A 25,694-nucleotide genomic window follows, 5' to 3' on the forward strand; every position below is an offset into this window, starting at 1 on the left:
CACTAGCGTTAGAGAATCTACTGCCCATCATGCCCAACTAGTGCCGACGTGCAGGACGCATCCCTGTTATGACGCCGTGTGCTGCTGCCTTGATCGGCACCCCTTGCGTGGATTCCAGTATGGTGGGACGGCGTGCGTGCCAGACCGGGTTGTCCTCGCGTGTTTGAGTTGTCTGGGGATTGGAATGTACGGGGTTTTTGCTTTTTTGAGGAGGTTGGGCGAGTATCGAGTTTTGGGGTGGTACTTTGTCGATGGAGGTTCTATTGTGTCCCCGGGGTTAGAGAGTAGATAGAACCTGTTAGGGTACTGTTAAAGAGCTGCCATTTCACAGTTGAATTGGTTTGGTCCTGATTTTGTCATGTTGTAGAAGTACTTTGAGTTTGCCTGTGTCTTGAGTTGAAGATGTATATATATATATATGTGCGTAGTTCTGATCCTAATTGTAGCCAAGGATTCTAACGACTTTAAAATGCACACTATCGTTGTTAAAAATCACATATTGTGGGTTTCAAACTAATTCTATAGTTCAACGTGATAGATAATACACACCATATTGCTCCATTCGTCATTATGTAGGCAGAGGGAAAATAGATAAATACAATCCAAAGAAATCCAGCCCATATTGTACAATCAACGCCCAGTTGTTTCGCTGAAATCAAAATGCAGATCCATGGATGCACTCGACAAATTAAGGAGACGAACGCAACATATCAGCCACAGCAGGATCGTCCTCGCTAGGAATCTCCTTCGTGAACCCACTACCTCTCCGCACATGCATCAACAGACGAAGGGCACCAGCAGGCGTAACACCTTCAATACGACGAGCCATACCAACACTCGAAGGTCGCACACGCTCCAACGCCTGCTTCTCCTCATTACTGATCCCATGGATCAGGCTATAGTCCAGGTCAGCGGGTAGCAACAGATTCTCATCCTGCTGGAACCGCTTGGCCATCTTCTCCTGACGCTTCAAGTACGGCGCATAGCGGCCTTCGATGGCAACGCGAGTTCGAATGGCTGGGTCGAAGGAGGCAGCCGTATACGCTGTACCAGGAGTGGAGTCGATATGCGGAATGAGAGTATCGATGTCTGCTCCATCCAGACAGAGGATGTCGAGTGCAGAGCGCACCGAAGTATCTGCGCGGACCTTGAAGCCCTTGCGCGACCAGGCCGTTGAAGAAAGCTTCGTCTTTGATAGTAGAGACTGCAATTCTTCGATCTGTGCTTCCGTCTCTGTGAAGGCGTTCCAACGACGGTCAGAGATGACTCCGGCCTCGCGGGCCATGCGCGTCAAGCGGAGGTCGGCGTTGTCAGATCGGGTTGAAATGCGGTATTCACTGCGTGTCGTGAACATACGGTAGGGCTCTGAGACGCCCTTGGTGATGAGATCGTCGATCATGATGCCAATGAATCCATCGGACCGGGTTAGAGTCATGGGAGCTCGGTTTTGTGACTCCAGACCAGCATTCGTACCAGCAATTACACCTTGTCCGGCGGCTTCTTCGTAGCCTGTTGTACCATTGATTTGACCCGCCAGGTAAAGTCCGCTAATCAACTTGGTCTCCAGAGTTGGACGCAAGTTCCGCGGGTCAATGTAGTCGTATTCAACTCCGTATCCTGGCTGGAGCATGTTCACGTTCTCGAGACCACGGACAGTTCGCAGCATGGCGTACTGCGCATCTGCAGGGACAGTCATGGAGATACCATTGGGATAAATCACTTCGTTCGGCGCAAAGCCTTCCGGCTCAAGCCAGATCTGGTGTCGTTCCTTATCTTTGAACCGGATGATCTTCGATTCCAAAGACGGGCAGTATCGGGGTCCTCGAACGGTTTCTCTGATATGAACAGATTTATCCAGGTTTGCGCGAATGATCTCGTGGGCGGCCTCGTTGGTATGTGTCATCCAGCAGTTCAGTTGGCCTTCGTCGCCAACTTGAACAGTCGCATTGAGATAAGAGAATGGCATAGGAGGCGAGTCTCCTTTTTGAACTTCCAAAGCCGAAAAGTCGATCGACTTCATGTCCAGGCGAGGCGGCGTTCCGGTCTTCAAACGGCCGAGTTGAAAGCCTGCATCACGCAGAGACTTGCTCAGACCATATGTCGGAGCTTCACCCATACGTCCGGAAGGAAATGTCTCCAGACCAATATGAATTTCACCACCCAGGAAAGTACCAGTTGTAATGACAACACGCCCTGTGGGAATAATCTCTCCAGACTCGAGTCGGACGCCAACAATTTTGCCCTGAGCACCAGGCGTATTCTCCATGCCTTCTTTCGAGACAACAATATCGGCAACCTTGCCCTCCACAATACTGAGGCCCTCGGTATTGACCAGTTCCTCCGTCATGTACTTCTTATACAGATCGCGATCGATCTGCGCGCGCGGTCCCCACACCGCGGGTCCCTTGGAGCGGTTCAACACTCGAAACATGATACCAGCCTTGTCGATGATCCGTCCAGCAACACCATCCATCGCATCGACCTCGCGAATCATCGTTCCTTTTCCGATTCCACCAAAACTCGGATTACACGAGCAAACACCAATGTTCGAAAGCGAGGGCGTCACAAGCGCAGTACGCGCTCCGGATCGAGCAGCAGCAGCGCATGCCTCGGATCCAGCATGGCCACCCCCAATAACGACGACATCGTAGGGCCTATTGAAACACAAAAGTGAACGGTTAGCAATGCGCTCAAGTCTTCATACACGTTCAAGGGGAAGTCACATACTGCGTGCTTTCAGCAACAGTCGCAAGTCGACGAGACCTGCCTATTGACACAGGAACACCAATGCGCCGTCGCAGCAAAGCCACCGACCGCACCCGAAAAGCCATGGCGAGATGAGGTGCCTTCAACGTGCGAATCGAGACTTCGAGATCGTCAAATTCCAGGAACCCTCAGAGTCGCCCGAACGATAAGACAAAAATATACTCAGTCACGTGTGGATAAGAAATGACATAAGCATCTTACGCCATCGGCCAATTGCGGGGCAGCAATATTCAGTGGGATCTCACCTCTCACTTGTGAACCTGCATTGCACCACAGTGGCCTCAAAACCCCCTTTTCAAGCCATCCAGACACAACAGCAGTGAAAATGCGAGCCTACTGGTACGACAACAAGCCGGTAAGTCAGGAAACTACCCCAGACAACCTGTTTCAACCCCAAGTGATCGGCCGCCATTGGCAATGACGCAGTACATTGATGTACATTTTGTGTTCAGGGCGACCAGCGCGAGCCGCACGACTCCGGTCGCGAAGTCTCGGAAGAGACCCTCACCAAGCTCGGTGTTCTATACCACCACTGCCCGACGCTTGAGGCCGTCGATACCCTGGCTCAGAACCGCGGATACAAGAACCGGGATCAGGTGTGCGTTTCGCCTCAGACTATGGGAGATGTGTACGAGGAGAAGGTGAAGATGTTCTTTGCGGAGCATCTGCATGAGGATGAGGAGATCCGGTATATCCTCGATGGAGAGGGATACTTTGATGTTCGTGGGGTTGAGGATGAATGGATTCGGATCTGCCTGCGCAAGGACGATATGATTATTCTTCCTGCTGGTATTTACCACCGCTTCACGACCAATGAGCAGAACGTATGTGAAATTTCCCTCTTGAAATACCAACCCTCTAGGAATTCGGTGATTTGGGATTGATTGACTAACCACATCCTGTAGTATGTCAAGGCGATGCGTCTCTTCCAGGACGAGCCCAAGTGGACACCGCTGAACCGTGGAGCTGAGGTCGATGTGAACCCGCACCGCAAGAACTACCTAGACAGCTATCTGCAGCCGACCGCTGCAGCGAACTAGACTTCATAAATGCTTGGAATTTTCTTTTCGGTATTGATTTCGGGTTGAAATGCTTAATGACTGACGGATGGAACAGAGGTTGAAAGTCTCTTGTTCTTGTTTATGCTCTTCGATATCCTTTTGAACAAAAATGCACATACTAGATATTGAAATGGAGACTTGTTCCGGCTATTGACTTCATATTTTAAAGCCACTGCTCTTATTCTAGCTATGTATACATTGCAATTCAAGATGTATCCAATGCTACGGTAGGCATTGGATTAGATTAGAAATTTCGTCAAGCGTCGTCATCCAAGACACAAAATCAGTCTCGAGGAACAGGCGTCCCTGCAGGCAAGCCACCGGGCATTTCAAAATGGTCACTTGCAACCCCGGCACTATCCTCCCGAGTCATACTGGCACTCCGAAGACCCACCAAATCCATATTGAAACTACTGCTGCGGGAGCCACCGCCCAGTCCTAACCGGGGATCCACCGGCCCACGGAACCTCAGTCCTTCAGTCTCTCGCTCACGTTCATCAGAGAAGCGCATTGGACCCTCGGCGGAGCCCGAGCTGCGCGGAGGAGCTGTGGATCCCGCATCCGAGTCCTCGCCAGTACGAACACCTGTCCGACCCATGCGCGGCCACAGATCCGGCAATCCGACCACCTGCACCCGAGGCTCAACAACGCGTTCCTCAAACCAGGCATGGACACGGGCTTCGACGAGCTGCGCGACCTTGGGCACATCCTGAAGGCGACTGCGGGAGCCGATGAGTGAACGCACGGAAAGATCTAGCCGGTAATCCGGCAAGAATGAAAAGGCAACGTTGCTCTTGGGACTACCATTTTGTGGTTTCTGGCCTTCGGAAGACTCATCGCCTTCTGGAGAGCCTGGAGCCGCATTGGCGTCTTGATTTGGCATTGGGGATGCCGCTGGGGTATGGAGTGGATCGGTTGATGCGGGGATGAGCGAGATACATAATGTTCCCGAAAATCGCACGACAGATACCGAAAGCGCGACCGGGAGGATAGCAGAGCGAGGCTTTGGGTAATTGAGCACAAATTGAGTTTCCACGGCGATAGACAGGTTATCATCGCTGAGGTCGACGTCTAGCAGGGCCTGTAACCTTCCTCCGTCGGCATTGGTGGGATCATCGACGGCAATAATACGACAATTGCTGAAGATGGGGAATTCCTCGCCCAACGAGATATCCGTCACGGTGATCTTATCGATGAAAGAGGGTTTCTTCTCAGGGTTATTCATGGCCGCGGTCAGGGAGCTCAGGATGGAGGAGGTAGGCGAATCCTTTAGCGAGTAAGCAGTTTGCCTATACTGAGCAATTGTCTGCGCGATCAAGACATTGAACCAGTCCAGGGACTCGGGCTGGTGAGATGAGTGGTGCATCCGATGGCGGCCATGCTTGGAGGGGTTGGTAGGGATGGCGCTGTAGTATGTCTTGCGGAGAATCGAACGGGTATTTGTGGAAGAAGCGGGTACAGGACGGAGGACATTGGAGGTTGACGGCTTTTCTCGGAGGGACTTTTGGTCTTGCGGGGTGTTGTAGACGGAGCTGTAGCGGCGGTGGGTTGTGCGGTTTGACAGGCCGCGCGAGGGAGGTGGGGGTGCTTCGCCAAAGATGAAGAATTTGATGAATGCGCCGATGAGCAGCACCACGGACAATTGGCCTAGGAGAAATCCCTGCGTGAACGAGAGGCTGGCCAGGTTAGTGATCTAGTTCATAGTGAAGCGCTTCCAAGGTGGGCATACGAAGACTGCGGCGCAACCGGCACGGGCTCAGCTGGAGACCTAATGTTAGCATCGTACGCGCGACAGCAAATTTTAACAGGAAACGTACGTTGTGGGAGCGCCATTGTCAGGTTGTGCGTCGTGGAGCGCCCATCCCCGAGTTGAGGAGGTTGGGTCAACTTTGGCCGCGGTGGATCCTTCTTGGCTGAACTGCTTATCGCTTATCGGCGTTGCCACTTGACCTGCCGAGCGAGGGCCCGAGTGTCCATGGAACTTGCATCTACAGGACACCGTGGTTCGTGACAAGCTCCTTTGAGTCCCACCCCCAGGCTGCAGGACTCTCCGAGATCTGAAGGAAGAGGCCACGTCAACCTCCAAGTTATTCTTCAGCTGAAGCTGAGCTCAGCTTTCATCAGAACCTCACCATGCGCTACTCATATGCAGCACTGACTGCAGCTTTTGCCTCACTACTACTTGCCTCGCCAGCAACATGCAAATCAACGGCGAAACCACCCGGCAAAAATGCCATCCAACTGTCTACTGTTCAAGCGTTGACACTGCGCGCAGATCGTATGACGAGCTCTCGCCGCGTCTCTCCCATTCCTCAACTTACTTGCGTTGGACCTCCGAAGGTCTGCGATCTATATAAGATCGAATCAATGCGCTGCAACAATGAAGGCCATGACTATGATGAGGAAGATGTCCAATGGACTTGCAAAGCACAACTGCCTCCGGAATTCAAGCTTGGTTCTACCGATGTGGTGTGCGAAGGATATCGGAGCTCCGAGGACCCGTGGGTCCTTAAAGGCAGCTGTGGAGTTGAATATCGCATGCTTTTGACGGAAGAAGGCGAGAGAAGATTTGGAAAGTACTATGGCCAGTCCACGGAGCCTTTATGGAAGCCCACAAAAGCCAAGACAGGACGACTCTTTCAAAAACTTTTGGCCTGGGCGGGAGAACTCATCTTTTTGGGGTTCTTCATCGCTGTTTTCGCGATCATATTCTCTCCGTTAATTGCAGCCCTCTTCGGTTATAGAACACAACCAAGAGATGGAGGTCCACGACGCGGATGGGGAGGGTTTTGGGGAGGCAGCGGAGGAGGAGGCGATGATGGGTTTTATCCTGGACCACCACCCCCTTATAGCAACAATCATTGCTCCCCTGGGTATGAGAGAACAGGATGGAGACCAGGGTTCTGGTCTGGAATTCTGGGAGGCGCGGCAGCTGGATATCAAATGGGACGGAACAGTAACCGTGGTCGTTCATACCAGTTCGGAAGGTTCAATGACCCCGGAGAAGGCAGTTCACGCCGTTCACCACCGCGATTCTCGACTACGACAACGGGGACAGGGCTTGGTTCAACTCGGCGCAGATAGACGGGTTACATGTCTCACATAGGCGGAAAGATACCATGAAACCAGAAAAGGATATACTTCAAATTCTAAAGCAATTCAAGGACTGATCTTGAAACTCCGTGGCTATAGTCCCTGTGTATCATTTCCCAGCCCAAAACGCCAAATGCCCACCTACCCTTATATCATAAATCATTCAGAATGCTGGAATCTCGTCGATGGATCCCAGGACTTCCTCAGTCCCACCAGCGGCATTCAGAGCAGCTTGCTTCTTGCTGTTGCGTGATTTGCCTTTGGCCTTGCCCTTTTCATTCTTGGGTTCTTCTTCAGCGCCTGCACCGTTCGGGTTGCGCATCATTTCTTCTTGCAACTGCTTCTCCTTGGCATGTTGCTCCTCCATGGCGCTCTTCTCCTCATCCAGTTCCTTCTGGACAATCTTCGGATCGTCAAGGGTTTGGTTTGTCAGTGCGGAGTAGGAATCGGCATCGATGACTTCGCGAGGACCCAGAAGCGTATCTCTAATGCGCTCCGGATACTTGCGCTCCTCACTGTTGAACTTCAGCTTGATCTGGCGACGGGAGCGGCCAGGGAATAGGTTGCTGATAATCCCGAAGTCTGTGCCAAACATGCGCAAGCCGCGGTAGAACAGATCCGTCATCTCATCGTCCCAGCTCTCAGTCTTAGAGCGTTTGCCATATGTAGACTGGTTGACCTTGCGGGTGAGTTGATTTTCCACCACGTCTTCCAGTTCGCCTGCGTTCCGTGCTGCATCAGCATGGCGATCCACCTCAAGTGACGTAGCATCAAGAACAATCTCTCCATTGACGATGCGCATGACAGGGCCCGCTGCTGGGCCCTTGGGTTCGAGAAGTTGTTCCCTCTCCTTCCGAGCCGCCTCGGCCTCAGCTTCTTTGCTCTTCTTGGGAGTTGCATTGTTTGAGCCTTCTTCCTGAGCCTTCAATTTATGCTCCAATTCCTCAACTTCTAGTCGCCGTAATTCGACCTCACGCTTCGACTTCCGTCCAGTCTTCAAGTCTTTGCAGAGATCTGACATTTTGACAACATTCGGCACGATTTCTACCGTTTCAGCGTCTTCCGGTGTAGGCTCGCGCTTTCGGCGACGAGGTCGCTTTGGTTTGCCCGCTCCATCGGCCTCCGACCGCTGTCGCCTTTTGCCCTTGGCACCTGCTTGACTCGGGTCTGGTGTTGACGGCGTCACAGAAACGCCCGGGGCTTCGGTTCCATCAACTGTAGTAGCAGCAATGCTGATATGAGAGCGACGTCTTTGGCGTGGCTTGGAAATGTCCGGGACTGGTGGTCGATTCGGCTGATATTCAATTGTCCTGAAGGAGGGCGCAGGCGGAGCAGCAACGGGTTGGGTAGCACTCGAGCGGGGAGAAGGCTGTTCATTCAAGGTAGCATCAGAGGTGTGTGTAGGTGCTGGGGGTGCACCACGGCGCGTGGATGGCTCGGCATCCTCTTCGATGGAAGGAACTATTCCAGATTCGATTTGAGGCTCGGTGGCCGAAGTTCGGGGGGATCGGGAGATATCTGGAGCGGGTATAGGAGTAATGGTCGATTTGTGTGTCGCAGAAGCTCTAGGTTTTGGGCGAGGGATTGGAATGGCTGTGGCCGACTTCGAGGTGGCCGGAGGTTGGGTCTTTTCCTGCGAGGACGCGACGAGCGGGGTTGATTCGGTGATCGCCGATTGCTCCGGCTCCGCAGATGAGATCGCAGGGGACGCAACAGGTCCTATCGCCTCTCGCTCATGCTGAACAGCTTGTGCAGTTTGCGCCTGGACCTGCTGAGTTGCGCTGGGCCGCCTAGCAGGCGCACCCGGCGCGCCGCGGCGGGGAGGCGCCTTGGGGGCGAACTTTTTGCCCGATTTGTCTATTGAAAAAGCATCGTCAGTATATGATTGACATGAGCGATCACTTTACCGGCAGTGATGACGTACTAATAACAGAACTCGAGAAGGCCTTCATTGTTGCCCATAGCTGTCGACGACAAGGTTGTGATTAAGATCGAAGCGCGAAAAGTTGCGCCGGGGAAGTGGATGAAGATCACGTGAGGAACACTAGTGCCGCGCTAAACCTCGTTGAAAATCCTCCTGGCTTCACTCCTTCAATCTCAACCATCCCACCCCTGCACTCGCCCCTGGACCTCCACCACCCAGCCTTTGCTATCGATTTCACCCGTTCATACGCGTCTTGGACTTGTATTCACCAAATTCGGACACGGTTGCGGTCCCTCTATTTGGCTGACGGACGGTTCGGTGGTGACGATAACTCCCCTCATCGGATGTCAGTCTAGCCACTGATGCCGGCCGCCGAACCCCCCGTGCCTACTGAGTCCGGTCTCATCAAGATGGAAGACCGGAAGAGGCCCGCCGCGGACCATAATGATTCGGCCCCTCCGTTAAAGAAGCAGGCCACCACCTCGAATGGGAGCAGCAAACCGCACCCCGATGCGGACATGCCGTGGAAGGATGACCTCGAGGTATGTGGCCCCCGGATCCTCTATGACGTTGAAGACCCAAGGGTGTCTTTAACACTGATATCCGAAACAGCGCTGACGGTGCCACCTCTTGACAGCGATTTCAAAAAGATGCGATCTTGCGACAGATGCAGGAATTCAAGCGGGAGAAGCAGTCACTGGAGTCGCGTTTGAGTGAAATGTTGAAAGCTGCCACGAATCATGACGGTCACCTGCGCGTTATTGATGCTTGGTTCAATCAGGTGCGTCGCGTGCCGCTTTGAATTGCGCTTTCTGAGATATGTGTCCGGACTAACGGAGTTTTAGTTGATTGATGAAATGAAAGTGTTACTGGGATCCGAGGCGGTTGCCAAAGGTTGGTCTTTACCCCACTTGAAGTTTCCGTATCTACCGGGGGCCTGAGAACTAACACATGTATAGAATCATCGTTCAAGAGCTCCTTGCAATTTGAAGATGTAGAAGGATTCGAGGCGCATTTGAAAACAAGATCCGACGATATCCGCGAAATTATTACTCATCTTCAGTCAAAGGCGGCCGATGTGTCTCCTGAAGTGACGGAGCTACAAACCCAATTGGCAAAGAAACTCGCCGAAGAAAAAGTCACCATCGCCAATTTGGAAAAGACCCTAGCAGAAAAGCAACAGCTTGAAGAAAGCCTGGAGGCAGCCTCCCTACGGTACATGGTCGCTGAAAAGAAACTCGATCGCGCAAAGAGCGTTACTGTTGCCAAACTCGAGAAACAATACATCCTTGGAGGTGCTCGGCCAAGTTCTGAAGGTGCCCAGGGCAAGCGCGAGGAATCGTCTCCTGCAAACAGCGGGACACCCGTGGGAGACCGCAGTGCTGAATTGGAAGAAACCAATGCCAGGCTTTCCGTTATTTCGGAAAAGCAGAAAGAGCAACTTCAGAAACTTGAGGCGGAGAACGCTAATTTGCTCGCTCAAGTTAACGAGCAGAGGATTAAGGTATGACCCATACTGTATGAACACCGGATAGCTATGTGAATGTTTGCTAATGTCCAAATTCTAGTACTCGAAACTTACGAACGACGATTACGCCCATACCGATCTCTTCAAACAAATCCGATCGCAATACGATGATGTGGTGAAGCGCATCAATCATCTGGAAGCGACAAATGGCCAACTGCGCGAGGAGACCGAGAAGTACCGTTCCGAAAGGACTGCATACAAGCTCGAAGTTGAGGAAGAATCGAAGAGCGCCATCGCCGAGAAGGAAGCTCAGCTGATGAGAGCCGAGACCGATTTGGCTCGGATACGGAATGCCCGCGATGAACTTTTGGCCGATCAGCAGATGCGCAAAGCGGCACAAGACCAAGAGAAAGCGACTAGCGTTAAGCTCCAAGAGCTAGCGGATGCTCGTGAGGCTCGTATCACGGCTTTGGAATCGGAGATCGAAAGGCTGCGCCTACAGATTGACGGGGCCAAAGCCGCAGAGAATGTGGCCGATATGCCGGTGGAGGAGCTCCGCTCCAAGTACACCAATTTGGAGCGCCAATATTCTATGCTTAATACCGAGTTGACGTCCATGCAAACGGCCTATAAGAAGTTTTCTACTCTGGCATCTCAAAAGGTTACCGACTTTGGGGTCCTAGAGGAGAAGGTGAACCGCCTGAAAGCCGAGAAGTCTAAAGCCGACCAAAAATATTTCGCTGCGATGAAGAGCAAGGAGGCTCGTGAGGTCGAGGTTCGTACACTTCGAATGCAGAATTCGAAAACCTCGGACATTGTTTCGCAGCTGAAGGAGTCGGAGTCCGTGGCACGGTCTCTAGTGTCCAATATGGAGAAACAAGTCAGCGAGACCAAAGAAGCCCTCAATTCAGCACTCGACCGGCACCGGGCTACCCAGCAACAGCTCACCGAGAGGGATATCATGGCAGAAGGGTTGAGGAATCAAATCACTGAATTGAAGTCTCTCTCGACCTCGAAAGACTCGACGTTGGGGAGTACTTCCTCCGCCCTGCGAGAAGCCGAGACCGAAGTCGCGGGTCTCAAGCAATCGCTCTCGGACACCAAGAAAAGCCTGGACAACTGGAAGAATAGGAGTCTGGGGAACAATTCTTCGGAGTACGAAATGCTGCGAGTAAGTTTGACCGGGCGGCCGCACTGGCCGCACTCTAAAATTAAGTTTGGATGGGTCCGCTAACCTCGATGTAGAAAATTGCTCTCTGTGGGGTTTGCAGCACGAACTGGAAGGATACAGTGCTCAAGACCTGCGGCCATGTCTTGTGCAAGTCCTGTGTGGAAGAACGGCTGACCTCGCGCTCACGCAAATGTCCCCACTGCGCCAAATCATTCGGAAGTAACGACCACATGCGCGTTACCCTCTGATCCGACCCATCGCTTTTAAAATTCTTCTTCCATGTATTTATGACACCTTTTGTTTTCTTTTCTTCTACTCCCCCTTCTACCCTATTCTTTTAGTGGTCACTTCCGGACAGGTCCATGGTGTGGTGTTGATTTGTTTTATCTTTTCCCACGGAGTTGTTGGGTCGGCGTTTGACGAGTTAATGTCGTGTTTCCATGCGGTCGCATCTGGGTCGACGCATTGGTGGTTTTCTATTTTTTCTTGGTTCCCAAAGGCGCTGGGGCGCTGAGTGAGCGGCTTTGAGTACTCTTTGGATACCCTCAAATTTCCTCAGAGGCGCGTTGTGGACTTCTTCGGCCGTGGCTCTAGATCTCTGTCATGTAGGATTACATTTGTTTTACTTTGTGGAGAAAAGAGAAACGGATACGATGAATGCAAAAATGCGAAATGCACATGCAGTATTATGACAGTTTATAATGGGGTCTTTATACATATATACATCATAGCCGTTATGAGTTAAAGATGCGGCTGTACAGCAGTTCATGCCGACCGATCCACAGGTCCAGTGCGGGCACAACCTGCCCGGCTTCTTCCGGCTCGGTGTTCCACTCCCGCTCAATGCGCGCCATAATCGTATCTTGCAGACTCTGGCTCGCAAGAATATTCTGTGCCTGGTATGGACCCATTACTGAGGCGCGCACTGCCGCGCTCAGCACGGCCTTGGCGTGGTTCAAAACAAAAGTATACGCCGTCTGCTGGAGATCCAGCCCCATAGCACGACAAACGACACCCCACAGCGGCGCGAAATGGCCGCGAGGCCCAAGATCATATTCATCGACGTCCTCAAAGGAAGACTTGAGAGCATCGGAGAATTCATCAATGGCCGAAGTCGCCGTCTTAGCCTCCGCGTCCTCATAGTTATCCGACATACATTTGCCGGGCGACGCGAAGCTGGCCCGGAAGGCGCGCTCCCAGACGCCAATAAGGGCGCGTCCTTGCGCGACACTTGCGCGTTGCGCGACGACGCACGGGGTCGAAGCGTCGAGGTCATTATCGAGGGTATCAAGAGTTTGAGGGTGTCGGTATGCGGCCAGCACGTAGGGGAGGGATGTGCTTGCGATAGAGGCGATAGAGAGTTTCAGAAAGTGGTGGAAAGAGGAGACAGGGTTTGCATTTGTGCGGCGAGACTTATTATGGGCGAGATATGATTCTAGGCCGCTGGAGAAGGCGAAAGAGCCGAGAGGGAGTGCGGAGTCAGAGAGCAAGAGGAGGGCGTGGAGGGAAGTGGAGCGGGTGGTGTTGGAGTTGAATTGGGGGTTCTTATTATTATAGATTGCTGTGCGGCGTTAGTGATTGCAATTTTTACTATTGTCAAGAGAAATTGGATCACTTACTGGAGGATGGCAAAGTCCAGGACTTGTCGGGGTGTGAGGAAGGTGGTGTGGGATATGTGGATTGGTCGAGCTGGGCGCGCATATCGTGGAGACGAGCTTCTAGCTGGGCAATCTCGGACTCGACGCCCTGTGGTCGTTCTTCGAAGAGCATAGTGTATCGGATCTGACGTACAGAGAGGAACTGGATCCGGGGTATAGTGATTAAGGTGTGAGTAGAAACGGGGAAGAAGAAAGAAGTGCGGGCGGCTGGAGATATCTTTAATGCCGAGTGGGTCCGTCGGAGGCGGCCGTCTGGCTGCCGGCGGATTCTCTATCGGCCATTACACACTCTCTTATTCATCTCCCGTGCCCATCATTATCAATCGCATTACTCGATCGCTGGTCCTATTCTGCCCGGATGGACTCCACTTTCGATACTCGATCCTAACTATCAACTGTACACACACCATGTCCGGCAGGCGCCTGCTGGACGCCGTCCAGTTCCTCAACGTCTCCAAGACCATCGCTCTCAAGCATTTCGGCATTCGCCAGCACCAGCTCGACGTCTACACCCGTACCTCCTCGCTCACCAAGGGCATCAAAGCTCAGACCGATGGGCTTATCCTGACCGCACAAGCCGCGGCCGCTTTGGCGCGCCGCTTCGACGACTTCTCGCCACCAACTCCAGCCCCGACCACATCGCCGACGCCCGACAGGCATGCTGGCCCCCGGCCAACCCCTACAACAGCGACAACCACAAGCCCCGATGTGACAGAGAATGCCGAGGCCGCCCGCAAATCGCAGCGACAGGCAGAGTTCCAGATTCCGGCTTCTGCCGCTCAGTATAGCGGCAATGAAAAACCCGATGCCCTGAACGTCAGCCAGCAACAGGAGGTCTTCTACGAACCCTCCCGGCAGATCGAGCCCGATCTATCCGCTTTACCGCGTATCAAGTTGCCCAAGGCGACAGGTTCAGTCCAAAATAATGTCGGCGAAGGTCTGAATGCCGATGTTTTTCATTCCGCCGACGCCGACGGCGCGGTCGCCGGGCGCCCGGAAAAATCGGCATCGGCGGAGCTCCCAAAGGAGATGATGGAAGGATTGTTTCACAGTCCCCGAGTCTCGCGTATGCTTGCGGGAAAGCCGAAGCCGAAACGAGACTGGATTCCGACTGAGAACAAGCCCGAAAAGTCGCATGATGGGGCTGACAAAATTGCGGAGCCTGAGCTGCAGGCTAATGAGATCCCCGAATTGATGCGGGAGATGGACGCAGCGGGTTACCGGACAACATCCACACCTACCGATGCAGTGCCTGATGTCGTGCCGACCGAAGTTCCCACCGCCGAAGGGTTGGGCGAGAAGTTGGCCGACAAGACCGTGCCATATCAGATGATGGAGTCACGCGTGCCATCCTCCCGGTTTGCCCGAATGTGGCAATATGGCGGCCTCGCGACCTCCATGGCTTTTGGCGCCGTGGGCGAGACCCTCCGCCGAGCAACCGGAAGCCAAGATAATGGTTCGATTATGTTTAGTGCAGGAAACATGGAACGACTGGTAGCCAAGCTATCCAAGATGCGGGGCGCGGCGTTGAAGCTCGGCCAAATGCTCAGTATCCAAGATTCCAACATGCTCCCCGAACCCATACAGCAGGTTCTCCAACGCGTCCAAGATCGCGCGGATTACATGCCCGCTTCCCAGCGTGACAAGGTGTTGGCCGACAATCTGGGTCCCAACTGGCGGGACTTGTTCTCCTCCTTCGACGAAATCCCCATCGCCGCTGCCTCGATTGGACAAGTTCATTCGGCGGTCCTGAAATCGACTGGAAAACCTGTCGCCGTGAAAATCCAATACCCCGGCGTCGCAGACTCTATTGACTCCGACCTGAACAACCTCTCCATCCTTTTAACCGCTTCCCGCCTTTTGCCTAGGGGTCTCTACCTGGACAAGACGATCGCCAACGCTCGGACGGAACTGGCTTGGGAATGTGACTACATTCGGGAAGCCGAGGCAGCAACACGTTTCCGCGACCTCCTCAAGGATGACCCCGTCTTTGTGGTTCCAGAAATCATGACCGAAGCTTCCGGAAAGCAAGTTCTGACAATGGAAATGCTAGACGGAGTCGCCGTAACCAAGATCTCAGATTTCACCCAATCCCAAAGAGACTGGATTGGCACACAAATCATGCGCCTGTGTCTGCGCGAAATTGCAGAATTTAAGTACATGCAAACAGACCCCAACTGGACCAACTTCTTATATAACGCCTCCACAAACCGACTGGAACTCCTCGACTTCGGCGCATCTCGCGAATATCCAGACGAGTTCATCTCTACATACGTATCGACTCTGATCGCCGCCTCGCGAAACGATCGACCGGCGTGCCAGAAGCTCTCTCAAAAATTAGGGTACCTCACAGGCCACGAGTCAACGGCGATGGCGGACGCACATGTGTCTTCGCTGGTCACGATCGCGGAGCCATTCATGTCCGATTCGCCGGACGTGTACGACTTCCAGAATCAAACGATTACGGATCGTGTGCGGGCCTTGATTCCGCTAATGATTCGGGAACGTCTTGCGCCGCCGCCGGAGGAGACGTATTCATTGCACCGCAAGCTTAGCGGGGCTTTCTTGCTTTGTGCTAGATTGGGAAGCCGAGTTCCTTGTAAGGAGTTGTTCAGGGATATTGTTGGCAAGTTGGAGAGAGATCCAACTTCCAATTTGGAGAAGTAGACCGCCACATCTGGGATGGGTAGTGTGCCTTTGTAATGTGGTCTGGTCTCCCTGCTGATGTATAAGCGATCTTGCACTTTGTGGGTGTATATGTATTATATAGATCTGTATAGTAGATATAGTAGAGTGGAGCTGTAATCTAAAAACTAAAATTCACCTCTCTAGATATTTTTTCAATGCATTAGCTCATTTATTTTTGGGTCTAGGACTTGTGGTAAAAGTACTAGTATCCGGCATTGGATTTGTAGCGTGGGGACCATAAGGCACCGCCCACGCTAAATACCCCGCTAACCGCACTCGACCGATGTTTGAGAATCAACATCCACCCGCTGACGATGCATTTGAATTTGCCTTGGAAAAAATCTCGGTCGAAACTAGGAAATTCCGCAAAAGAGACAAAAAAAGAGGACAAAAAACAGAATGTCGGACCCTCTGCGGCACCTACAGCACCAGCAACACCAGCAGGATCTCCGCCAAAGGTCGTGGATGTCACAGAGAATTCTAAATCCATTGATCTCTGGGCCCGAGCCGAGCAGGATCTCAAGAAAGACAAGAATTTGAACGACATTCTCGAAGAAGCGGTCAAGATTCTCGAACGCTCTGGCCTCCAAGTAGACGGGAGCAAAGCCGATGGCCATAAGCAGTTTGGTACGTTCCTCAGTGGCATGGAAGATCAGCTCGAAGAGAAGAAATGGATCTTGAGTGAACGCGATCAGTCTATCCAGAAAAAAGCCACCAGAGTCTTTCGAAATGTTCTCCAGTTCAAAGAGCTTGTCAACTCTGCGACATCAGGATCCCCTCCCGTTGCAATTGCTTGTGCCGCGGTATCACTAGGCCTTCTGGTAAGTATGGTACAGCTTTGATTTTCCTCAGAGTCTGTTCTGATCGAAACAGCTTTACATCCAAGGCGTCGAACAGCAAGAGAGTCTTCTCAAAGGACTTGACAAAACATCTGCTTTGATTCCTCGTATGACTTTGATGGAACGACTCTACATGCGTCCAGACATCAAGCCTTCTGATGACTTTGCCGCAAAATTCGAGACCACCCTAACGTCTTTATTCAAAAAGGCTCTGGAATTCCTCGCGCGAGCCCTTTGCCATCTTCAAAAACACTCTTTTGTTCAAATGTCCAGAGAGGTTTTCAAACAAGACCCTTGGGATTTGCTTATCCAAGACATGGACAAGCTCGAAACAGAAGCTGAGAAGTCCACCCATCTGCTCGACGCGTACAAACAGGCCTTGGAAAGTGAAGAGCAAAAGCAGCAGAAAAATGCCCGCCAAGTCTGGAAAATGACATCGGAGCGAGATGCAAGGATGAACAAAAACTTCCAGCTCCTTTACACCAGCTTATATCGAGAACAAAAAGATCGAAACAAGCGTCGCGTACCCGGGACATGTGAATGGTTCATCAATCACAGCCAATTCCGCAATTGGAACGAGAACCAGGGATCCGGGTTTTTATTGGTTTCTGCCGATCCAGGATGTGGTAAATCCGTTTTATCTCGATGCCTTATTGATGAAGTTCTTCAAAAGCCTGCTGCCAAGAGAACAGTGTGTTACTTTTTCTTCAAAGACGACTCTTTGGAACAGAAGAGCTCCGCGAATGCGATCTCGTGTATTCTACGGCAATTATTGATGGCACAATCTCAGCTCTTCACAGATTCAATTCTGACAAAGTTCGAGAGAGACGGCGATGGTCTGGTTAAGTCATTCAGTGACCTCTGGGGGATTTTTATGGAAGTCACCAAGCAAGCCGGCGAAGTTGTTTGCGTTTTCGATGCATTGGACGAGTGCAAAGATGAAGACCAAACCAACCTTATAGAGGCCGTAACTGATCTATACGCACGTGAAGATGACACGCGCAATCTTAAAATTCTCATGACCAGTCGTCCCTACTCCCATATCCGCAGCAAGTTCCGAGAGCTCGAAGACCAACTCCCAACAATTCATCTGAGCGGCGAGCGTGAGGAAGAAGTGGAAAAGATATCCAAGGAAATCGACCTTGTGATCAAAAGTCGGATTGAAAAGATAGCGAAGAACAAGCGCCTCACGTCTGAAGAGCGCGGCTTCCTCGAGGCAAAAATGACAACAGTTCAGAATCGAACATATCTCTGGGTTGCTTTGATACTCGAATTTCTCGAGAGAGAACCTGGTTTCACGAGAGGAAAAGTTATCCGGACTGTGGGTGAGGAAATGCCCCAATCTGTGGATGGAGCATACGACAAGATCCTGCATCAAAGCTCAAATCCTGCAAAAGGGAAACGCCTACTCCATGTCGTTGTTGCCGCAATGCGACCCCTATCATTGGAGGAGTTGTCACTCGCCATGGCAATACGGAAACCGAGGCAGTCCGTTGACGAGGTCACGGACGACCTGGAACCGGCCGATCGATTTAAAGAGACGATGCGAGATTTGTGTGGTCTCATTTTGACAGTTGTCGATGAAAAGGTCTACTTACTCCACCAAACCGTGAAGGAATTTTTAGTCCTTGGCAAGTCGTCGATTTGCGGGACTATAGCACCGAAATCTTGGAAATATTGTCTTCTGCCGGAAGATTCGCACAGGCTGCTCGCTGAAATATGCATGTGGTATATCCACGGAGCTTTCTCCTCGAAGAGCCATGCCCTCCAGGGGTTAATGGTCTACGCTGGTAATTACTGGCAAGACCATCTACGCCAATGCTGTCCGCATGAGGACGATGACCTCGTCTCACTCGCCATCCAACTTTGCGAGCCTGGCTCGGAGAAAATCACTCCATGGCGAGCTGAACGCATGCAGGAGCCATCCATAGACGATATGGAACCGTTACTCCACCTGGCCTGTACATTTGGTCTTGACGCAGTTGTAACAAGGCTGCTTGACCGTCCAGGGATCGATGTCAATTCCAGAAACCTAGATGGTCAGACACCGCTTATCTGTGCAACGAGGTACAACCATTCCGCTGTGGTGAAACAGCTCATTGACACCGGGGAAGTGGATGTGAACATAGAAGACGACGTGGGCAACATTGCGCTTTTACTTGCTGCAAGGGAAGGCTATCATGAGATCGTCAAGACTTTTCTTGATGCTCAGCAGACTAACCTGAGCTTACTGGATTCTGGCGGCAATTCGGCACTTTCACTTGCTGCACTCTATGGCCATGAAGAGACTGTCAGAATTCTTCTACAGAGTGGACAAATGGATGTGAATTTGCGGAACAACATTGACCAATCGCCGATTATGTACGCCGCAAAGCGTGGTGAGGCAGGTGTTGTCAAGATTCTCCTCAACTCTGGAAAAGTCGACTTGAGCTTGTTGGACAAAGGCGGCAATTCGGCATTTTCCATTGCTGCAGAGTATGGCAATGCGGATACAGTGAGGTTGCTCCTGGGAACAGGAAAAATGGATGTGAACTTGCAGAACAGTGACGGTGAATCGCCAATCATGTCAGCTGGAGTTATGGGAAATGCAGACAGTGTCTAAGCTACTTCTCGACACTGGGCAAGTGGACCTGAGCTTTGTAAACATTTACGGCTATTCGGCACTTGCAATTGCTACAACAAGCTTCAATGCGGATACTGTTAAATTCCTCCTTGAATCTGGGCAAATAGATGTGAACTCGCACGGTGATGATAATAGAACCCCACTGTTCATGGCGGCCATGAGTGGCACTGGAGAGTGTTTGAAACTGCTCCTAGATACTCAGCAGGCGGATCTGAGTGTATTGGATGATGGGGGTGATTCGGTCCTTTCACAAGCTGCGAGCCGTGGCAAGGAAGAGGCAGTGAAGATGCTTCTCGAAACAGGGCAGGTAGACATGAGTTTGCAGAATAAAGAGGGTCACAGCGCGCACTTTTTCTGGCTGCAGAAAACTCCACGAAGGTGTTTTGAAGATCCTTCTTGATACCAAGAAAGTGAATTTGGACTTGAAGGATAATACCGGTCAAACCGTATTGGATATGGTCACGAAGAACCGCGAGATGGAGGAAGCTGTTAGGCAGGATGTGAGCAATTGCAGACAATGATTACTTGAGGGGGAGACGTATGGTTTATCAGAGGATGGAGAAGCGTCTCACGGCTGCAAAACTTGATCCAGAAGGGTCTAAGTGCTGAGAATAACTCGCTAGTCTCAAAAGATATCCCACTGCAGTCACCTTCCACACGAATGTAACGACTAAATGACCGAGTTTCGAACTGGATCCAATAAATCGTAGAAATAGAAGCCATGCAAATTATTTCTCAGCTAATTGCTTGATGTTATGCGTAGCCATGTGCCAAATGAAGCTGAAACAACAATATCATCGAAGCCACGTCTCCCCCAGACCGGCTGGGAAGTAGATATCAACCCGATAGATGATCGATGACAGGCACAAATTAGCTGAAAAGAGCCATAGACCTAGAGAGCAGATTTTCGGTTGCAATGCGTTTCCTTCATAATCAGAAGCCAGTCTCTCAGCTGAACGAGGACGTCATGAAAATTGCCATATCCTCCTACAACTCAAGAAGGAAGCTCATGCCACTCAAAGACATTCCGCCAATACTCCTTCACGCCCTTGCAAATCCCGACCTCTCCATCCCAACTAACAAACTTGGACTCCAGATCACACGCAGTCCACATAATCTCCTTCCAAAACGCCTTCTCGACATCAAACTTGGCACTGAATTTCTCGACAACATGATTCGGAAGCGTCCAGGCACGCGTATAGGAGCCATCATCCAAAAATGTAGGATTGACTTCATGAACGTCGAAGATGGTGGCGGGATTAAACTTGGGGAAATTGGCATGGATGAAGAAGACGTCTGGGGCAGATGCTTTGTCGCCGCGGATACGCCATTTACCCTGACTGGTCAAAGCGAAGTCTTGGATGGGGTTGAATTGGGCCATGGCGGAACCTGCGAAACCGTCTTTCTTCTCATGACCGAGTGCAACTATCGACTCGCTGACTTGATAGAATGGCTCATTCACAGCTGTGGCCGCAGCGATGAAAGTCTCCTTGTCGCCTTCGCCGGCGGCGCCTTGAGATAGGAGGGGCCAATAATGTGTAGGACCCCAGTAGTTGTAGTACGTAGCAAGAAGCAATGTGCGCGCATGTGTCTTTTTAGAGATGAGAAACTCGCCGGATTCCGTAGATTGGCGCAAGTTCATCGGGGGTACGGGTGTATCGACAATTTCGTAGAAGATCGGTGAGGCCGATGAGGCCCAGAAATCGGGCCAGGTGATCATGTTTGTTGAGCGGAATGGCTCCGACTTGAAAAAATCCTCGGGTTTCTCGAGGGGAAACGCATCTGCATCAAGGAAGAGAATTTCCTCGAAGGAGGAGAAAAGCATTGCGAATGGCTTGAACTGGTATTTTTCAATTCGAGCTGGAGCAGCCTCAAGAATATGAGAAAGCACGATACAGCGCGCATTCAACGAAGGTAGCACTACATCGCAGATGTACTCCTCGTACTCCTCTTCATCGGCCAGGAAGACTTCCATAGGCAACTTTGATCCGGTGCGACGAAGCATACGCAAAGAGATCACCAGAACAGGAAGGTAAGAACCGCCAGCGGTTGAAACCACACCTCTTGTACCGGGAAGGTATTGCATCAGAGGCGGCGAGTTATCGACGGCCTTGAGAAAACTTGCATGCGCCTCCCTCATTGTATCGACATCTTCCCTTGCGACCAGCACGTATTCCGGGCGCGCCGGAGCATCCGTCACCTTGAATCCCTCCGTCGGAGCCTTCTCGTCCTCCACCAATGGATTCGTATCGGGGCTATAACGCTCTAAAAGACCATGGAATTTACGCCAGAATGACTGATGCGCGGGCGTCAAATCGAACGTACTCTTCCCATGTTCACGGAGCGAGAAATCGAGTTTATCGATATCAGAGGTCCACCGGGTAAAGGACCAGACCAGAAACGAGACAACCAAGAAAGCGGCGAGGAGGAAGCGGACGCGCAAAAGCGATCGAGGAAGAACCATGGCGATGGAGCCCACCTAAGGCGAGCAATTGCACGATGCACGCGCGATGCACGTTGCACGTTGCGACGCTGGCACGAGGCTGGTTCCTGGTCCTGGATTTCCCCACCGGCAGTAGTGGACCCTTTCCCCGCGCTAGTGAGGCTTGACAGGTGCGATCGATCGGCGATGCGGGGGTGACAGGGTCAGGGTGGGAAGTTGTGCATGGAGACGATGAAGGAAAAAAAATGAACGAGATGATGAATCGGACAACACGGGCGCACTCCAGGAGGATGACAAAAGGATTAGCTTCATGGCGCGAAGGCGACCAGGGCCCCTTGGCTGCACGGGCCTTGGACCCACTGGAATGCGGCCGAGGCAAGGCGGAGCGAGGAGCATTGGAGAGGGAGAGAACAGATCTCAAACAGTATGATTTCCTATACAAACACCTAAATTATACAAACTATGCAGACCACTCAAACCACTCTTTCGAGTCAGACCCCAGCGGTCGAGGCATAATATCCCAACCAACCTGCACACCCTCAATGGCAGCAGAGTGCTTCACAGCCGTCATATCGCCAAAGCCAGTCGCTCTCGTCTCAAGGAACTCCTGCGGTACATCCTGCGTAGAGGTATAATCACTCGTCTGGAACCCAGACTTCCCATCCCACTGTCCCAACGACCGAAGATACTTCATCACGCCAGCCAACGAAACATCAACCTCCCAAGAACCACCCTCAGTGACCTGCTTATGCAGCGCAGCAATGATCCCCGCAGCAAGGAAATACCCTCCAGCATGATCAAGAGCCTGACAAGGCGTCGGCTTCGCAGCTTCCCCAGCACCGAAATGCTCCGCTTCGGAAACATTCATACCCGAACAAGTCTGAACAAGCGAGTCAAAGCCACGCTTCCCACTCCAGGGCCCCTTGGGTCCGTACGCAGACATATTCGCACAAATAATCCCCCGATGCTGGAATCGCTTAGCCAATTCCGCAGAGGATAGACCGCGCGAAGCAAGACTCCCCGGTCTAAACCCCTGGATAAAAACATGCGCATCATCCAGCAACTTCGAAAGATCCTCTTTCCCTTCTTCACTCGAAAGATCCACATGGATCGACCTCTTTCCCCGCCCAAAATCCCGGTCCACCGTCGGCAAGTCCGGCAACTTCGGACTCGTCACCCAAAGCACATCAGCGCCGTGCGCAGCAAGCGTCTTCCCAGCAAGCGGCGCGGCAATGACACGCGAGCATTCCAGGACCCTCAGACCACGGAGACACTTATCGACACCTGCAGATCGCATGGCAGCTGGGAATCCGGAGGGCGCATCCCCAATTTTGCGGATTCGGATGGGGAAATCCGAGATTGCGCGGGCTTGAGGGAGGATATCCCACTCCGAGTAGCTTCGCAATGCAGAAATGACTAGCTTCGAGTCGAATGCGGTGGACTCCAGATCGACGGAGCGCCAGGCGGATATTTTGGAGGCTACTTCGGCTCGATCTGCGTCTGGGGGACAGCCTAGTAATTCTTTTGCACCGTTTCGGTGGTTCGGGAAGGAGTCGTGTAGGCGGACGTAGCCATCGGCTGCTTTGTGGAGACCGCCGATAGCATCCAAGGGCGACGGTGTGGGTTTATTGTCCAGGATATCCAGGGTATACAGTCGCTCGGATTTGAACTCGATTGACGCATGCTGGAGTGGTACTGTGACTTCAGGGACAGAGGTGTACTTTCGAAGAGCATAAATTTGCGCGGCGAGGAGAGCGGAGAGTCCAATTGATGCTTGGGCGAGGTGGCCGATCTTAAAGGATGAGGGAAGGCCCAGTCCTTCGCCGGGGAGATTCAGGCTTTGCAGAGCTGTTGATGGAAGACCCAGCTCTCTCCAGATGTATTCGACGCTCTTCTTTGCAGTGAAGCTTGACCGGTCTTGGAAAGGCAGTTTTGCATTCGGGTCTGGCACCACGATGGTCAATAACGGGCCATGTTGTTGGGTGCCGAGCGTATCTCTTTCTCCGACGGTCCCTTGTTCCCATGGACGGCGGATGGTGCACTTCCACGCCAGGGCAGGCTCGAAGAACATATTCGTGATGATATCTTCTGGCTTCAGATGGTACAGACTCAACATGCGTTCGTTGGTAAGAATATTCGCATCCTTGACTCGCTGATAGGCCTCTTTAATATCGAACATGATATCAAAGGTCAACTCGAACGGACCCGAGTTCTTCGATCGAATAATCTTTGCAATTTCCAACATCTTACACTCACCCGACGGAACCGGTTTAAAAGTCACTGGCTCCAGAGACTCCGATGCCAATTCTTCTCGCTGTGCATCCGTGAGACCCTGGAATTCACCTTGCAAAGCCTCATTGCTGATCTTCCAATCATGGACCGAGAACAACGAAACCTCTTCACCGGGAACCAAATTCATTAGATGGTAGACGTTGAACCGGAAAACAGGTCCAGCAGCAGTCTCATGAGGCGATAAAGGCGAAGCAAAGTTACCCGTCGTAGCAACCTGATTCTTATACGGCATATGCAAGATTGACGCGCGAGCATTATTGGCAATCGTATACGAAAGTTCCTGAGAAGGTGCAACGACTTCACCGAGAATCCCAAGCTCATGGCAGCTCGTCTCCCCCTTCTTCGGCTCGATAGGCCCCATCGTCCCATTCCTCCCGTAAAAGTGGAAGATAAGTCGGCACTGCGGCGACTGATCCAACTGAGGAAATAGATTCTGCGTATAAGCCCGCACATCATCGAGGAAGGCATCAATCTGAGAAATCAGGATCGGATCCCGAATCCCACCGATGAAGATGGTTCTGAATCCCAATTTCTCCACGCCTTCCATCTTAACCTGGTACGTCTCTGACGGGACGAACTCGGCCCCACGAACGCGGACGGTCTTCTCCGTAATCTGCTCATAGGAGGCACCGTCAAGATTCAGAACTCCTCCCGGACCAGGAAGTCGATCTGGTCTTGTCTTTTCGTAGAGTGTGTGGGCAGCAACAGATAACGGCGTACACCTTTCCCTCGGCGAGAGAGGCGTTAGATCAAATGAATCTTCACGAACAGTCGCAATCATCGAACGACCCTTCGGCACGGCACAGATGCCTCCGCACTCCATGATCTTCCCCATATGCCACGCAACACCAGGCTGAACGCCGTGGTACATAGAGAAAGCCGCGAATGGCGCAGGATCATAAGACCGGCCCCCAATAATGATATCGGGATCTCGATCCAGCGCTTTGATATATCTACGGTTCTCCGATTAGCCACCACCTTCAAATATGACGGCAAAGAAAAATAAACTCACGGCTCAGCCCCCATCTGCGCAACAACATCAACAGCCCTCTCCAATCCCCCAACATCAAGCTCATCAACAGGCCCACAAGGCCCAACCATCCCCCCTCAATCCTCCTCTTAACCAGTCCCTTTTCCATCCTCGCCTGGATCGTAACAACAGCAAACGAATACCCAAACTTTTCCGAAATCTCCTCCACAATCCCCCTCATCTCCTCAACATGCGAATTACTCCCATCGCCACCAGCAGAAGAAATCAACACCTTGATCTTCCTATGAAAGCACGCGGCAAGTATTGGCGTCAGATCCCGAACATATGACTCGAGGCCGCAGGTCATTTTGTTCAGGCCGAGCTTGTAAGGACCTCCATCTGTGGACCCGCTGTCGATGATTATTGCTGCCGGCTTGTATGTTTCGATGCCGTGCCAGAAGTGGGTTGCTTTAAAGCCGTAGCCTAACATGGCGTTTGGCGTTAGTATTGTGAATTCTTTCGTTTTGGCCATGATCTTTCTTGGCGCTTGAAGTCGGTGTTGAAGAGATGGTTGAAGGACGGAGGGTTGTGGTTGTCCGAGGTGTACTACAGTTGACCCCGCGACTTTTATGATTCACTCGGCAAGATGCCGAGGGATGGGACGCGCGCCGGTTGTCGGGGCATTCGGCATTTCTTTC

General features: G+C 52.0%; 11 protein-coding genes across 11 annotated transcripts; 5 read left to right on the plus strand and 6 right to left on the minus strand.

Moving 5' to 3' along the window:
* Positions 1–688: 688 nt before the first annotated feature.
* Positions 689–2,831, minus strand: N7532_002478 (tRNA modification protein MTO1; the record flags this gene model as incomplete). Its single annotated transcript, XM_056614972.1, has 2 exons — positions 689–2,654; positions 2,728–2,831. The coding sequence occupies 2 exons, from the start codon at positions 2,829–2,831 to the stop codon at positions 689–691; spliced, it is 2,070 nt and encodes a 689-aa protein (XP_056477944.1).
* Positions 2,832–3,091: 260 nt separating this feature from the next.
* N7532_002479 (acireductone dioxygenase (Ni2+-requiring)) lies at positions 3,092–3,806 on the plus strand (the record flags this gene model as incomplete). The annotated part of the gene is made up of 3 exons (XM_056614973.1): positions 3,092–3,121; positions 3,219–3,590; positions 3,672–3,806. 3 exons carry the CDS (start codon positions 3,092–3,094, stop codon positions 3,804–3,806), a joined length of 537 nt encoding a protein of 178 aa, XP_056477945.1.
* Positions 3,807–4,110: 304 nt separating this feature from the next.
* On the minus strand, positions 4,111–5,660 carry mmm1 (ERMES complex subunit MMM1; the record flags this gene model as incomplete). Its single annotated transcript, XM_056614974.1, has 3 exons — positions 4,111–5,503; positions 5,557–5,587; positions 5,645–5,660. 3 exons carry the CDS (start codon positions 5,658–5,660, stop codon positions 4,111–4,113), a joined length of 1,440 nt encoding a protein of 479 aa, XP_056477946.1.
* Positions 5,661–5,960: 300 nt separating this feature from the next.
* On the plus strand, positions 5,961–6,911 carry N7532_002481 (DUF1183 domain protein; the record flags this gene model as incomplete). Its single annotated transcript, XM_056614975.1, has 1 exon — positions 5,961–6,911. One exon carries the CDS (start codon positions 5,961–5,963, stop codon positions 6,909–6,911), a length of 951 nt encoding a protein of 316 aa, XP_056477947.1.
* Positions 6,912–7,083: 172 nt separating this feature from the next.
* Positions 7,084–8,872, minus strand: N7532_002482 (transcription factor TFIIIB subunit BDP1; the record flags this gene model as incomplete). The annotated part of the gene is made up of 2 exons (XM_056614976.1): positions 7,084–8,777; positions 8,845–8,872. The coding sequence occupies 2 exons, from the start codon at positions 8,870–8,872 to the stop codon at positions 7,084–7,086; spliced, it is 1,722 nt and encodes a 573-aa protein (XP_056477948.1).
* Positions 8,873–9,206: 334 nt separating this feature from the next.
* N7532_002483 (E3 ubiquitin-protein ligase BRE1) lies at positions 9,207–11,731 on the plus strand (the record flags this gene model as incomplete). The annotated part of the gene is made up of 6 exons (XM_056614977.1): positions 9,207–9,386; positions 9,482–9,625; positions 9,690–9,738; positions 9,804–10,348; positions 10,413–11,483; positions 11,558–11,731. 6 exons carry the CDS (start codon positions 9,207–9,209, stop codon positions 11,729–11,731), a joined length of 2,163 nt encoding a protein of 720 aa, XP_056477949.1.
* Positions 11,732–12,217: 486 nt separating this feature from the next.
* N7532_002484 (urease accessory protein UreF) lies at positions 12,218–13,253 on the minus strand (the record flags this gene model as incomplete). The annotated part of the gene is made up of 2 exons (XM_056614978.1): positions 12,218–13,044; positions 13,103–13,253. 2 exons carry the CDS (start codon positions 13,251–13,253, stop codon positions 12,218–12,220), a joined length of 978 nt encoding a protein of 325 aa, XP_056477950.1.
* A 296-nt stretch (positions 13,254–13,549) lies between these two features.
* N7532_002485 (protein kinase COQ8) lies at positions 13,550–15,808 on the plus strand (the record flags this gene model as incomplete). Its single annotated transcript, XM_056614979.1, has 1 exon — positions 13,550–15,808. One exon carries the CDS (start codon positions 13,550–13,552, stop codon positions 15,806–15,808), a length of 2,259 nt encoding a protein of 752 aa, XP_056477951.1.
* A 335-nt stretch (positions 15,809–16,143) lies between these two features.
* N7532_002486 (uncharacterized protein) lies at positions 16,144–19,691 on the plus strand (the record flags this gene model as incomplete). The annotated part of the gene is made up of 3 exons (XM_056614980.1): positions 16,144–16,650; positions 16,703–19,217; positions 19,294–19,691. 3 exons carry the CDS (start codon positions 16,144–16,146, stop codon positions 19,689–19,691), a joined length of 3,420 nt encoding a protein of 1,139 aa, XP_056477952.1.
* Positions 19,692–20,285: 594 nt separating this feature from the next.
* On the minus strand, positions 20,286–21,755 carry N7532_002487 (alpha-mannosyltransferase; the record flags this gene model as incomplete). Its single annotated transcript, XM_056614981.1, has 1 exon — positions 20,286–21,755. One exon carries the CDS (start codon positions 21,753–21,755, stop codon positions 20,286–20,288), a length of 1,470 nt encoding a protein of 489 aa, XP_056477953.1.
* A 439-nt stretch (positions 21,756–22,194) lies between these two features.
* On the minus strand, positions 22,195–25,486 carry N7532_002488 (CAIB/BAIF family enzyme; the record flags this gene model as incomplete). The annotated part of the gene is made up of 3 exons (XM_056614982.1): positions 22,195–24,979; positions 25,039–25,052; positions 25,115–25,486. 3 exons carry the CDS (start codon positions 25,484–25,486, stop codon positions 22,195–22,197), a joined length of 3,171 nt encoding a protein of 1,056 aa, XP_056477954.1.
* Positions 25,487–25,694: the final 208 nt, after the last annotated feature.

The sequence above is a fragment of the Penicillium argentinense genome (genome assembly GCF_028826775.1).
Source record: "Penicillium argentinense strain IBT 30761 chromosome Unknown utg000003l_segment0_segment0, whole genome shotgun sequence".
Lineage (NCBI taxonomy): Eukaryota > Fungi > Ascomycota > Eurotiomycetes > Eurotiales > Aspergillaceae > Penicillium > Penicillium argentinense.